The sequence below is a fragment of the Monodelphis domestica genome, chromosome 1 (assembly GCF_027887165.1).
Source record: "Monodelphis domestica isolate mMonDom1 chromosome 1, mMonDom1.pri, whole genome shotgun sequence".
In the NCBI taxonomy this organism is placed as follows: domain Eukaryota; kingdom Metazoa; phylum Chordata; class Mammalia; order Didelphimorphia; family Didelphidae; genus Monodelphis; species Monodelphis domestica.
In genome coordinates this window covers 303,755,570-303,771,235 of record NC_077227.1, presented here as the reverse complement: position 1 = coordinate 303,771,235, position 15,666 = coordinate 303,755,570, and the positions used below count along the sequence as shown (strand labels likewise).

At 38.2% G+C, this 15,666-nt stretch overlaps 1 protein-coding gene across 3 annotated transcripts in view; it reads right to left on the bottom strand.

Annotated features, from left to right (window-relative positions):
* The window catches only part of TEDC1 (tubulin epsilon and delta complex 1), a 109,403-nt gene extending 94,992 nt beyond the window's left edge, over positions 1-14,411 (bottom strand). Inside the window, exons 1-4 of one of the 3 annotated variants that reach the window (XM_007473335.3) lie at positions 14,111-14,411; positions 13,893-13,983; positions 8,665-8,867; positions 736-888 (exon numbers count right to left, since the gene is read on the bottom strand). In XM_007473335.3, the coding sequence (XP_007473397.1) occupies positions 736-888; positions 8,665-8,867; positions 13,893-13,983; positions 14,111-14,257 (594 nt within the window). In that variant the 5' untranslated portion in view covers positions 14,258-14,411. The remainder of the gene's footprint in view (positions 1-735; positions 889-8,664; positions 8,868-13,892; positions 13,984-14,110) is intronic. The other 2 variants (XM_007473336.3, XM_056811081.1) reach the window with 2 other exon arrangements.
* Between the last annotated feature and the right edge of the window lie 1,255 nt (positions 14,412-15,666).

Sequence of the window (15,666 nt, the reverse complement as noted above, 5' to 3'; positions counted from 1 at the left end):
TATCCTAGAAGTGATAGAGAACAAGCAGAGAAGTGACATGGTTGGATCTACACAAGAAAAATCACCTTAGCCACTAACAGAGATGAGGATGTATTAAGAGTGAGATTTGAGGCAGAAAGTCCAGATAAGATTACAATAGTCTAGGTGAGAAGTGATAAGGGCCCGAACAAGGGTTGTGGTGGTAGGAATGAAGAAAATTATATATTTTATATGTTATATATATATATATATATATATATATGTTATATAAAAGAGGTTATGAAAGTAGAAACAAGTTCAGGAGAGGGTTGAGGAGGAAATAGATAAGAAGATCCATTTTGGACAGGTTGAGTTGAGTTTGAGGTGTCTATGGAACATTCAGTTGGGGATGTTCAAGAGATGCGTAACTGTAGCTCAGCAGAGAAATTATTAGAGATGGAGAGATAGATCTGGAAAAATAAAAATCAATGGGAATTGATGACATCACCAAGTGAGATAATAGAAAAGGAAAAGAAAAGAGTCTAGGAATACTCTTGGGGGATACTGACAATTAGGGGTTATAAGAGATGAACTAGTAAATGAGCCTGAAAAAGAACTGATAGATAAGAGAAAAATGAAAAGCAATATCACAAAAACCTAGACATAAGAGTATCCAGAAAGAGTGACCAAGTCTTGAACAATAAAAATTATTTAAGAAAAAAGGAAAACATGACAAGGAGCTAACATGAAGTGAGTCATATAGAGGCCAATCCTTACCTTATTCAGGAGAGTGCATTGTTCTTGCTGGCTTTCATACAAATTCCGCCAATGGAAACGCAGTTTCCCAAGCAGCCACTGAATATAACGAATATCTACCCTTCCCTTAGGGCCAAGGGCCAATGGAACTGGGCATCTGGCCAGGTCCTTACACTGAAACACAATAGATTTGTTTCTCAAGAAAATATCACAATAATGCTCTTCCAGGATATATTATGACATATACAAAACATGCCTATGCTTGTACATACATACATACCCACACAAACACACATTCTTTCCATTCTTTCCCTCCTGCATATTATTCCCACTCAGTATCTCCAACAGTAACATCTCTCTACAAGTCCCCTGCCTCTCCATTATTATTCCCAAGCCTCCAACCACCTTTCCTAAGCAACTCTCTCCCCAACTCTTCAGCCAATGACTTAGGAACCCTCAAAGCTCAGTTCTTTTCAGGGTACCTACTCAGCAACTCCAACTATACAGAGGCAATTCCTGCAGCGTAGCCAAATTTCAGCATATTCCATCTACCCTTCAGGTATTACTTACTCTGTATATGTCTCCTAACTCTTACAATGTATGTAAATAAGTAATTGAGTTTTATAGACCCAATTTCACACTGCTGAGGAGAGACATAAGGCCAAACTCCACGCCCAACACTCTATCCACTGGGTTCCCTAGCTGCCCAGATGCTGAATAGTCACACATTTTTCTAATTTCATTTTTTGGCTTACGTCTTTCCCTTGCTCACTTATAGAATTTGTTTCTAAAATGAATTATCAAATTAAACCACTATGTGTCTTAGAGTTATTAGTCATGGGTTTGTTTGTTTTTTCATGAAGGCAGTCTGTGAATTTTTTCAATTAGAATTTCACTTTCTATGTTCAGAATTTCTGAGAAGGTCTCTTCTATATTTCCTGCAATATGCTCTTAAGGTTCTTTGTCTTGCTGTATTCTTCTAGGAGACCTATGATCCTTAGGTTATCTCTTTGCATCTTGTTTCCAAGACAAGTATATTTTGCTTTTTGCTTAGAGAGTGAACATATTTTCTTTTAATGCTGTTGTTTTTTGCTTCTCTTCCTCTAGATTGTACTTCAGTTTTATCTATTTGCATTCCTATTCTGTCTTGTTTTTTTTGGTGGAGTTTGCCAGTACAAATGACTGAAGAAACAAAAGTTCGATCCAAGCAAATTGAATTACTAAGCAAATCAATACCAAGCTCCTTCCTCAGCTAACCTGGAATATAGGGGGAGACAGACTTTTATACATTATAAACAATTAATCAAATAAAATCAATTAGTTAAAGACAATAAAACAACATAAGGAAATATGTTTTTAGAGGAAAGATTTAGAGACTTTCCAAGTTGGGAATGGGAGAATGAACAGGTGCAGAGAAGGGTATATAGATTAGTGATGGGCTACATAAATAAGAGAGTGGTCCCACCATGGGCAGTATCTTCTCTGACACCTATAACAACTAACATTGTTATGGATATATGACACAATTGAAAAAGGGAATCTATGGGGGAAGCTCTACAAGTCAGTGACAGAAATTGCCTATATGGGAAAACTTAGAATGGATACCTTGGGAGTTTTGATTGCAAAAGGAATACAAAGAAAAGAGAATAAGTTTAAGGGTCATTGGATGAGAGAACAAAGGTCTTAGAGTTCAGAGAAAGAAAAGATGAATGATGAAAGTGAAAAAAAATCCTTTTTGGAAAGGGATACAAAAAATTATCATTTAAAAAACTAACAGAGGGGGCAGCTGGGTGGCTCAGTGGATTGAGAGCCAGGCCTAGAAAGCCAATACACAGTATTGACTCCAAGATGGAAGTTAAGGTTTTAAAAATAAATAAATAAAATAAAAATGAAAAAAATGAAAATGAACAATAAAAAACTAAACTAGTTGAAGTTGAAGGGATGGAGAGGAAGAGGGAATCTACTTGACTAAGAGGGAAATAAAAAGAAGGAGAAAGATTACATAACCAGGTAAAAAGTCAAAAAGTAAAAGAAACTAATGAACCAGAGATGGGGCAAGCAGGAAAAAAAAGCAGACAATGGACAAGTGACATAACAACTCTGACTCAGCTTCCTCATCTGTAAAACTGAAAGGATAAGATTTGATGGCCTCTAAGGTCCCCTACAAACTCTAAATATTTGATCCTTTGATAACAAATGAAAATAGAAAGTTGCAGCTTAAAATAGAAGGATGACTCACTAGAACTTTTTGGAAACAAAAAGCCCAACAAGAAATTATTTCGTATGATATTTGATCATCAAATATTAATGTAATAATGATAAATATTGACAAGAAGACAACCATTGAAAATAATTGCAATTTATGAGCTAGCATTGGTTGTTGAGGATGGAGAGAAATTCTAGGAAAAACTTGATAAAACCCTCAATTAAATAAAATAGCATACACTCAGACACTTGATATCAATGCAAGGTGTAGCAGTCCACCCCTGGCTATGGGCAAGGGAAACAGTTAGTGTGTACAGAGTGGCTTAGAAGACAGCATGCTCAATCTTGAGCATGCTCAGTCTTGCACATAGCTGGGAAAGCCTCTGACCCTTGACCCCAGCTTCCCCCAGGTTAGGCAGGAAAACAGGTTTCTTTGTGCTCACCTGGCTAAGAGAAACCACACCTATACCTTGTCATTAACCAATGATAATCATCCCTATGTATTGTGTATATTTGCATATCAAAGAGCACAGCAAGCTCCACCCCTCTCTTCCTCACTTGGATCTCAGCTCTCACTGATGCCTGTCCTTGCTCTGGCCAAGCTCCATCTTTGATTCCTTTCCTGATCTACCTCTCCCACCTGGGACCTGGCCTTCGGCCAGGCACTCTCTTTTCTCTATCATATCTCCGACCTGTGTGGTATTAAATTTGGATCACTGGACAGGTATAAGCCTTCTGAGTAGTCCACTGATCGTAGTTTTTGCTGTAGCTCCTTGACAATTAATAAGGCCTGGATTTCTGACTCATTCCTGCCACCTCATATCTCTAACTTGACTCTGCCACCCCCCTCGCGGCATACAGAACTTCTATCCTTCCTCTATCTTCCTATCTTGAGGCTTCTCGTGGGTTCAAGGAAGCTTCACAAGGGTGGAGAATAGGGAGAATATATGGGAAACTATGATACAGGAAGGATTAAGAGAAATTTAACACCTTTACATGATGAATGCTTTCCTCAAGATAAAAATCAATAGCACTAAGCATGGCAAACAATAAATAATCAAATTAGATTCCATTGTAAAAGATGAGAAAAAAGTAGGAGTTACTCTGACCCAACAGTTATATTACTCAGCCAACTAGTATTTATTAACTGAATTACTAAGCATTAGGCACTGTGCAAGGAATAGGAAATATGAAGAAAGGCAAAAAAAAAAAAAGACCATTTTTATTCTCAAGGAACTTATATTCTATAGGGAGAAGATAACCAAATCTGACCTCAAAGGTATCATAAAAAAGGCCTCAGGGACCACTTAATCCAAACTTTACCTAAATACTTCCTACAAAGATAGAAGACAAAAGATGTATAACCTATGAATTTAATAGATTCCATAAATACTTTATCAAAGTCTTTGATGTCTATGTTAAAAAGCACAGATCACTAGAGCATTCCAACAAATTGCAAACAAAAAAATTCCTCTTATGTTAATATAGAACCATTAACTCTGACCACTGAACCAGTTCCAAATCCATATATTATCCAGCTAATATTGCTCCATCTTTTCTACAAAAATAATACAAAAGGCTGCCAAAAGCTTTCTTAAAAGCTAGGTAAACTATACTTAAAGTATTCCCCTGATATCAAAATAGGAAATTAGTTTGCTCTGTCCTGACTTCTTATTAATAAAGCCAAGATGATTCTTTGTAAAAAAAAATCCAGAAGGAGTGGAATTCCTCTCATAAGTCTTCAAGCAAAGGTTGGATATGGATGAGCACTTGATGATTATGTTTTAGAGGGGATTACTATTCAGATATGGTTTGGCCTAGATAGTAATAATAATAATAGCTAACATTTAATATAGTGCTTACTTTGTGTCATGCATTGGTCTCGGTGCTTTACAATTATTTCATATGTTCCTCACAACAATTAGGAGGTAGATGTTATTATTATCTCCATTTTACAGATGAGAAAATTGAAGCAAAGGTTAAGAAATTTACCCAAGGTAATACAGCATCTGAGGCCACATTTGAACTCAGATCTTCCTAACTATAGGCCTAGCAATCTGTCTATTGCATTACCTGGCTATCTGTAGGTGGCTTCTAAAGCCAAGATTCTGCCAGTGGCTAATTGTCTTTCGTACTCTGCCCCCAACATGAGCAAAGGTCAGTGGAGTGGGATAAAAAGGCAGAATTGGCCAAACAGAATAGGAGATACAAAAGCTCACTGAAGAAAATAATTCCTGAAAAATTAGAATTGAGCAAATGGAAGTTAATGACTCAATGAAACATCATAAAATAATAAAATAAAGAATGAAAAACTAGAAGAAAAAATATCTCAATAGAAAAACTGACCTGAGAAATAAATAGAGGAGAGATAATTTAAGAATTATTGGATCAAAAAATAAAAGAATTACTGGACCACTTCAAAGCCATGATCAAAGAAAGAGCTTAGAAATCATATTTCAAGAAGTTGTTAAGCACTTCCTTAGCTACATGACCCTGAGCAAGTCACTTAACCCTAATTGCCTAGTCCTTATTGCTCTTTTTAGAAGTAATATTTAGTATTAATTCTAAGTTGGAAGGTAAGGGTTTTTTAAAAAATGAAAAACCATCCTGATATCTTAGATTTACCCAGAGACTAAAACAGAAAGAAAGAATCCATCAATTATCTCTTGAAAGAGATTCCAAAATAAAAACTCCCAGGAATATTGCCATCAAATTCCAGAGCTCTTGGGTGTGAATTTTTAAATCTCCATCTTGCTTGGTCTAGCACCCAAAATTGTGCACACCCACACTACACGGGCATGTGCTAGTCAATGACAAATCAGAAATAACTAACTGCCCACCTGGGCTGTTCTAAGCCAAGCTTGAGCCACCATTGGCACTTGTGAGGCACAGGAAGTGAGGTAGGGAACAGCCTCTGGAATTCACTCACTTCCTGTGGACAAAGCTAGGCGACAGTTGGTGCTGGGAGTATGAGGAGGGAGGAGGCCCGCAGACAGCTTCCCTTCAGATCACTCAGTAAGTCAAGGACTGATTTTCTTCTCTACCTTGGCCCTTTGGGCTTAATCTCCCTCTAATCTCCCTCTGGCTCGGCCAGAAGGTTGAGTTAACCCCTTTCCCTTTTCTCCTCTCTCCTTCTCTCCCTCTCCCCTTTTCTTACTCCCATTGTGATTAAACCACCATAAACTCCGTTCTGACTTGAGTGTTTCATTTTAGGAATTTCATAAGTAAATTCCTTGGCGACCATAACTTAATATTATAACAACCTTTAAAGGTGATTTTCACCTTAACATGGGTCAAAGAGAAAATACATCAAGTTAGAAATAAACAATTCAAGTATCATGGAATCACAATCAAGATCACACAAGATTTAGCAGTTTCCAAATTAGAAGGGAATATGATACTTCAGAAGGCAAAGGAGCTAAGATTACAACCAAGAATAATCTATTTTCCTAGTACAATTGAGTATAATCATTTCAGGAGCAAAAAAATGAAATGAAATAAAGGACTTGCAATCACTAGAATATGTGTATGTATGTGTATATATAAACATGTATATATGCACATACACATATATACACATATACATGTTCAGTTGTGTATAGAAATGTAACATGATGGGGAAACAGAAAAAGAAGAGAATTAGAAAAGAGGGAGGAGAAGAATAACATAAGAAAGGCAGATTAAAGAAGGCAGTGGCAAGAAGCAAAACACTTTTAAGAGGGACAGAATAAAGAAAGAGGAAGAAATGGAAGAAAATGAGATGGAAGAAAACACATAGTAAATCATAATTGTGAATATATATGGAATGAACTCATAAAACATGGATTAGAAACCAGAATTCAATGATATATAATTGTTTACAAGAGACACACTTGAATAGAAAGAAACAAAAAGAATTAAAATAAAAGGATAGAGCAGAATCTAATACGCTTCAACTAAAGTAAAAAGACTGGGGTAGCAATTATGATCTCAGGCAAAGCAAAAGCAAAACTAGACCTAATTTTAAAAGATTATCAGGAAGGGGGCAGCTAGGTAGCTTGGTGGATTGAGAGCCAGGCCTAGAGATGGGAGGTTCTGGGTTCAAATTTGGCCTCAGACACTTCCCAGCTGTGTGATCCTGGGCAAATCACTTGACCCCCATTGCCTAGCCCTTACCACTCTTCTGCGTTGGGGTCAATACACAGTGTTGAGTCCAAGACGGAAAGTAAGGGTTTAAAAAAAAAAAAGATTATCAGGAAAACTGCATTATGCTAAAAAAGTACTCTAGATAAATGAATATTGAAAAATATTTTATAGCAATTTTCCCAGACAAAGGACTCATTTCTCATATATATATACATATACATATATATATATATATATATATATATATATATACACACACACACACACTGAGAGTAGAACAAATTTATAAAAATAAGAGTCATTTCCTACTTGACAAATGGTCAAAGGATATAAACAGGCAGTTTTCAAAAGAAATCAGAGTTATCTATAGTCATATGAGAAAAATCATTAAAATTAAAACAACTCTTAAGGTCAGAAATGACAACTGCTGATAGAGTAGTGAACTTTCCCAATCATTTAGGTATTGCTACTACCCCCAAAGAATTAAAGGAAAAGGAAAAGAACCAAATGTAAAAAAAAAATTATAGCAGCTCGCCTTGTAGTGGGAAAGAACTAGGATAGAAAGGATATTTTTCAACTGGGGAAAAGCCGAACAAGTTGTAGCATACAATTGTCATAGGGTATTATTATGCTATAAGAATTGGGGGTGGGGGGGAGTGGGGGGGCATTTCAGAAACCTATATGAACTGATGCAAAATAAAAGTGAGAAGAATGAGATCATTATGCACACTAACAACAATGTTGTAATGATGAACAACTGTGAAAGACTTGGCTCCTCTGATCAATATAATGATCTAAAACAATTCCAAAGGGTTCATAATGAAAAAATGAACTGATGAACTCTAAGTACAAGCTGAAGCACAATTTTCTCACTTTTTTCTTGCTATTTTTTTGAAATATGATTAATATGGAAATACGTTTCATATAACTTTATATGTAATTGATATCATATTGCTTGCATTCTCAATGGATGGAGTAGGCACTGAGATAGAGGGAGAGACTTTGGAATTCAAAAAATTTTTAAATGTCAACAAAAAATAATAAATTAAAATGTTTTTTAAATAACTTTTTTTTTTTTAATTTCAATTTTAATCAGGTTTAAAAAAGAGACCATCAGCTAAATAAAAATAGGGAGTGTTGTAAGGAAAATAAAAACATGCACTGGAGTTGGATGTGTCTAGTTAACAAGACCAATTGAGGGCCTTGTACGTTGCAGATACTTAAATGTTTATTAAATGAACAATGATTAGGTTAAACTCCATTTTCCAATGAGCAAAGGGACTTTTAGCATAACTTTTTTGATATCTGTTGCTTTAATCCTATTTATTTCCCTGTACTTAGGAGTTGTGAAATCACTGGACATGGTTGCTGCTAACCCTGGGACTGGAGGAAAAGGAGTATGAAGAAGCCAAAAGTCTGTTTCCCATTATGCAATGGGCCTAGAAAAAGAAAAATCCAGGCTGGAAGTATTGGATTATGACAGAAGAAAGAAGCAGAGATCATTCCCTGGGAATCAAGGGAGAAAGATTAACAAGAGCCAGTCCAGTCAAATGCCAACCAATATCTCCTGTGCCCAAAGAGTCCCCGCCCCTACCCTAATCCCCCAAAATATACACTCACCGAGGAGATCCAGACACCATCACCTTGGTGCACACATCTTAGGAACAGAAATTGCTCTGGCAGGCTGAGGTATGCCAGTAGCCAAGAGAAGGCCAGCAATAGCTCACAGCTACCATGAGAGCCAACTTCAGGAAGCTGGTAAAAATGTTGTCTCCCATAGCCATGGCAACGCAGTACCCACTTTACAAATCGGATCTGGCCCTCTGGAAAGTATAAATGAGAATATAAGCAAAAATTAAACCAAAGGCTCAAGCCAGGTCAACCAGACAGCTACCTCTTTAACATATTCTATTCCTCTTCCCTTTTTAAGTAGCCTAAGCCCCTGAGAAAACAGACTCATCATCCCAACATAAAGCATATACATCCCTACTTCAGTGCTTCTACTTAGCCCTACCTCTCCTTGTCTAATGATCAGACCCATTTCATTTACAAACTCTTCTCTGACCTATCAAACTTAAAGTGATAATGTTCTTCTCTGAAACACTACTGTCTTAAGAATCTTAAATCATCTAGGATTTTGCACTTATCACACCCCACACTATATAATTCTTTTATCATTTTAATATAAAAGACATCCCTCTACCCCCAAGATATGAATTCCCAAGTGGCAGGGTCTGAATCTGCTCCTTCCTTTTCCGAATCAAATAATCATCACATTGAAAGGGACTTTGATGGTCAACCAGAAGTAATAAGTGGTACAATGGATAAAGCACTGGGCCTGAGATTAAGAAGATCTGAATAAAAAATCTGGTTTCAGAAAGTTACTAGCTACATGACCCTAGTCAAGTCATTTAACCTTTGATTATCTCAGTTTTCTTAACTATAAGATAGAGATCATAATAGCACATATCTCTCAGGATTGCTATGAAGATTAAATGAATAAGATTTGTAAAGCATCTTAGTACAGTACCTAGCACATAGTAAATACTTAATAAATAACTCCTTCCAACCTGAACATGAGCAAGAATTTACTCCTCAACATAACTAAGTGTCTTCCAGTCTTTGTCTAAAGACCTTCAGTAAAGAGCACTACTCACCCAGAAAGCATATTCTATATATTGAGAGATCTCAAATTGTTAGGAATTTTATCAACTTCAAATTTCTTCTTCACACCTTCATCCACTGTTCCTAGTTCTGAACTTTGTTAAAGTAGAAGGAGTCTCATCCCTCTTCTACCTGACTCCTCCAAATATTTAAAAACATCTATCTTTCTACTTTTTTTTTTTTAACCCTGACCTTCTGTCTTGGAGTCAATACTGTATATTGGCTCCAAGGCAGAAGAGTGGTAATGGGGGTCAAGTGACTTGCCCAGGTTCACACAGCTGGGAAGTGTCTTGAGGCCAGATTTGAACCTAGGACCTCCTGTCTCTACGCCTAGCCCTCAATCCACTGAGCTACCCAGCTGCCCCCTCTATCTTTCTACTTAAGTCTCTCTTAATAGTCCTCAAATAGCATGATTTCAAAGTCCTTCACCTTCACAAGTAAGCTTCCTCTCCAGTTTATGCATTAATTTCCTCATACTGAACACAACATTCCAAATGCACTGACCAGGGCAAAACAGAATTATTCACCTTCCTAATACTGGACACTATACCTACCCTAATTGAGACTTAGATCTATTGTGAAAGGGAATTCTTTATCCTCTTTGTCTATTTTTAAATTAATCAACCAAAAACTTAAAAACACCCCTACTTAATACTAAGGGAATTCACAGTTATTTACTTGGAGAGCTCCACCTTTTTAACTCAGTCAGAAACTTGTGAATCCTTTGATAAGAATTGACACCTTCAGAGAATGAAGTGGATCCCACAGACACTGTCCCCTGGGCAGTGCTGGGCAATTTGGAAGCTGTGATTGGCCCCTGTGAAGAGGGGAAGGGACAGGACATGGAAGTGACATGGAAAAGGGACTATAAAAGTCCTGAACTTCCTGTCCAAAGGGGTTTCCGTCCTGAATCTGGAGCTTGGAGGATCTTGGACTGGGACTGGGGCTTGGAGCTACAAATTGGATGAGTGCAAAGCTGACCTTCCTTTCTTGGTTTCTGGAGAGATTAGTCTCAGAGAGGGCTCCCCTTCTTGGAGGAGGCCTCATGGGTTGAACCCTTGCTTAATTTACCACCTAGTCCTCAGCTGAGGGGTTAATGAGCCCTGCCTGGGTTGAGTCAGGACCAGAGGAACATTTAGGGTGATAGGCTAAAATTCTTCCCTACCCTTTTTAACATTTCTCTACTTTTACTCTTTCCACTTTTTTGTAAATAAAACTATTAAAAGTCAATTTGACTTGAGCTACAATATCTTTAAATCGGCAACCACAGTATTGTCTTAGAATTCTCATATATTTAGTCAAACCCTTAATTTAATTCCTTATATTATTAACATTTTTTGGTAACTATAACACAATGTTGATTCCACCTCTACATATTCCATCCACTATGTCCTTTGGAATTGACATTTCCTTCATTCTAGACTTCTTTCTCTTAAACTCCTTCCATTTACTTGTACTTACAGAAACCTCTCCAAATCCTGCCCTTGACCATTTATCTAGATCCTCTTCAAACACCCTGTCTTCAGGCCTACGATCTTCTCAAATCCCACAACTTTTCCTCCATTCTGCCTTGACTATGCACAGGAATGGTCACATCCTGAAACTTACCATTATCTAAGGATTTTATATCAATAATGATAGTATTACTTTATCTTTAACTAGCTATCTTTCAACCTCTCCCTATGTCTTATTCCTCGTAAACTAATTCTTTGTTCACATCACTGCTGCCAATCCCTCCCCTCCTCAGTACTTTCTTAGGCCACTATTCCTACACTAGCTTCACTTTCCCAATTCCTAATCTTTTATTCCTCAATTTCCTATTTCTCTTACCAGAGAAACAATTCCCAATCTTTCTCTTTTCTCCTCAGGCTTCCCGCTCCTTTCCATTTGTCCACCCTCTCAGTTAAAAGTCTTGCTTTACTTTATTGGAAAAACTAAAGCCATTTGAGGTCTCTCTTCTCTTCAACTCAATCCCTTTACATCTTCTATTCTCTCTTTTCTTCCAATTGGATGTGAAACACCTTCTTGCCAAAGTCAACTTCTCTACATGTCCCTTGATCCCAATCCCCTTCCACCTTCTCCAGCTGACTGATTCCACAATCATTCCCCCAGTCTCTTTAACCTCTTCTTCTTTTCCTGGCTCCTCAATTAACTTCAAAAATGCTCTAGTCTCTGCATCATTCACTAGACCTTATGTCCCTCTTTTTTTCTCACTCTAGTTCCCCATTGTCTTCACTTCCTCCCTCAGTTAATCAATCTTCAAACCTCTTTAACTGGCTTTTGATCTCATTACTCAATTGAAACTGTTTTAGGTATGCCTGGCAAAATTAGCTCAGTGTATGAGTTAATAAATGTTTGCTATTGCTGCTGATGAGCTCCAAAGTTCCCAGTGATCTCTGAACTGCTAAATCTGATGGTACTTTTTCTCAGATTTGATACTTCTTGAACTCACAACTATATTGGACACTGTTAACTACCCTTTCCTCCTGGATACTATCTCTGAGGTTTTATAATACTACTCTATTCTTTATATCTCCACATTTAACACTCTTGCCACCCTAGGTTTCATGACACTGTTCTCTCCTAATTCTATGTGCCTGACTGATCCTTCTCAGTTTTCCTACTTGCCTAACTGAGGATTTCTTGGTCACTTTTGTTGGATTAATAATTATAATAGCTGATATTTATATGGTGCTTACTATGTGCACTACTAAAGCACTGTGCTAAGTGTTTGACAATTATTACCTCATTTGATCTCCATCCTTTGGCACCCGTTGTCATGTCTAACAGCCTGGCAGGGCTTTTTTACTTCTGTTCTTGAATAGATTGACTCCTTGGGCTGGCACTTGGCAAGGGGAAACATAACATGGAAGGGACCACACTGGGCTGAAAGCTGGGATCTGATCTTACCTTAAATTAGTAAAGCTGAAATCTATCTTCCTCTCTCTGTCTCTTATTTACTTCCAGACCTGGACTGACTGGCTCTCTAAACTGTCTAGGCACTGGCTTATCTTGGTTCTTGAAGAGCAGGGCTGCTATGGTAACAGGGCCTTGACCAGCAAAATGAAGAATCAGTTCTAATTAGTCTGATACCTCCCAATCTCTCACCATCTGTATCTCTCTCTTTTTATTAATAAATGCTTATAAATCCAAACCACCTTTTACAATCCTAACAATAACTCTGCAAATTAGATGTTATTACTATCCCCTTTTTTCAGATAAAGAAACTGAGGAAATTAAATTTTCAAAAAAAAAAAAAGAAACTGAAGCTAAGAGAAGTTAAGTGACTTGCCCAGGGTGACAGCTAATGTATGGGGCAAGATTTGAATTCAAGAATTCAAGTCTTCCAGTCCCCAAGCCCAGAAACTCTACACAGTGCCATCTAGCTGTCCTCTACACAAATTCCAAAAGTCTTGAACCTGTGATTCTTAAAACTCATCCAAGTGCAGTAGCTCCCTATTGCCTTTGCAAATCAATCAACTCTGACTCATCTCAGAGAATTCCCTTTCTTCCAAGATACAGCTCAAGTAAATCTTCAATAATAGGAAAGTCTTTCCTGATCCTGTCAGCTGCTAGTGCCATCCCAACCTACTATCTTGCACTTAAATACCACATTAAAATATGTATTTTATATATATATACATATAAAGATAGATAGATAGATAGATAGATAGATGATAGATAGATGATAGATAGATAGATAGATGATAGATAGATGATAGATAGATAGATAGATAGATAGATAGATAGATAGATAGATAGATGTTTATGTTGTCTCTCTTGATAGAACGTAAATTCTTGAGTGTATTTGTATCGTTCAACATCTGGCACAGTGCCAGAATCAATGCTTGTTGATGGACTATTGAATAATTAATAAAATACTGGATTTGTATTTCATTAAAAGTTCCATATGCATACACAAACACCATCTTGTATTCCCAAACTTCTTTTAACGCAAAAGATATTCTTAAACATTCTTCCATGTTTTTCTTTCCTGCACTGTGAGTTTTTATAATAGTAAATGGGGGAGGGGTGAATGGCTTAGATCTGCTCAGTCCCTTCGGGGTTTAATAATGATCAGAAGGCGGGACGGACAGGTGGGAGACAGCAACACTAGCTCCGGGAAGTTCAAGGATGGATTAGGGGAAGCAGCAGCAGGAAAGGTGAATGAGGCTGTTACTTACCAAGGGCGTCAGGAAGGTCCCTGGGGGACACCTTATCCTCCTGATGAATGAGCCAGAGGAGTGAGAAAAGCAGGGACCAAAGCTCCGCAACCTACAAGAGAAGACTCAGTCGGAGGAACCTGTGGGAGTTGCCCCGACCCTGTCCGTCCCCCGGCCCCCATCCCCCTACCCCGACCGGAGCACAGATCTCCTCCCCCTCGGCACCCGCCTTCTCTCACCGCCTCTGGGAGGTCGAACTTAGCCCTGCGGAAGGTCTCGGGGCTGGGTCCCCCAGGTAATGCTCGGCTCAGCGCCGCTATGGCCTTGGGCAGAGCCCCGGGACCGGTACCCGTTTCTCCCCGCGGCCGCCGGCCAAGCCGCCCCATTCGGAACCTCGAGGTTACCCGCCGTTTCTTCCGCAATCGCTGCGCCCTATTAGAGGCTCCTTCTTTCTGAATTCCCCAATCACCAGGGCTAGAGGAAAAAACTTCGTCCCCGCCCCTGACGCTACGAACCAATTAGAACCACGAATTCATAAAGCGCTAGGCAACTTAGTTTAGCCGCAGCTTAGGAAAGTTTTGGAGAAAGATCTTCCAGGAAAGCTTCAGGAAAGGCCTCTGGGTCTTGGGATGGACCAAGGCTGAGCTACCCTTAGCCCAGCCTTCGAGTCCAACAGCATATATTCTCCCCACGTCTTTTAGATATCAGCTCAAGCCACCTTCCTCTCATACTACTTTGTATTTAACTGTTTGTGGCGCTAGGTGGCGCAGTGGATAAAGCTTTGGACCTGGAAACAGGGAGAACCTGAATTCAATATAACTTGAGGCGCATAATAGCTATGTGACTCTGGGAAAGTCACTTCAACGCAGTTTTGTCTCATTTTCCTCATCTTGTTAGGAAGGTCAAATAAGATAGAAATTTTTAAGAACTTCGCACAGTTTCCGGTACTACATTTGCTATATAAAAAGTATAATTTATATATGTGTGTGTGTGTGTGTGTGTGTGTATATATATACACATATATATGTCAGTGTGTGCGTGCACTCTCACACGGGTATATGCCTATACACACACACACTGACACACACTTGTTTAAGCCCTTGTTGTCTCCCTCATTCGAATGTAAGACCCTTGCCAGTTGGGATTGTTTCATTTTTTTTTGTACTTGTTCAACATCAAGCCCAACGTTTCAGACGGGTCTACTCTGGGTGAGTCTATTTGGGGATTTTTGCAGAGCTTCCGGAGTGATTTGTCAGTTCCTTCAGCTAATTTTACAGATGAAAAATTTGAGGCAAACAGGATTAAATGACTTTCCCAGAGTTACACAGCTAGTAATTTGTCCGAGGCTACATTTGAACCAGGATCTGAACTCCAGACCCAACCACCTATCTTCTTCTCCTTGTTAGCCCCGCACATAACTGGTATTGATTGATGATAATCAATCATCTATTCAAACTATCCCCCTTCAAGGAACTTATAACCTACTACTGGGGTTGGTTGGGAGAAAACATGAATATGTGAGATGGTTCGTGGAAATTCAAGCAAAATCCCTTCAGAAATTTAGTTTTCTTTTTCCGAAATAAAAGTATTTATTTATTTGTTAGTTTCAAATTCTCTCCCACTCTCCGGACTCTCCTGTACTCATTGAGAAGAAATATGAGACCCATTACTCATGTAAAGTCAAATGAAACATTTCCATATTAGCCATGCTGAAAAATAAATAAATAAATAAAGCAAGACTATAAGTAACAATAGTCTACCCTCAGAATTCATCAGTTCTCTCTCTAAAGAACAT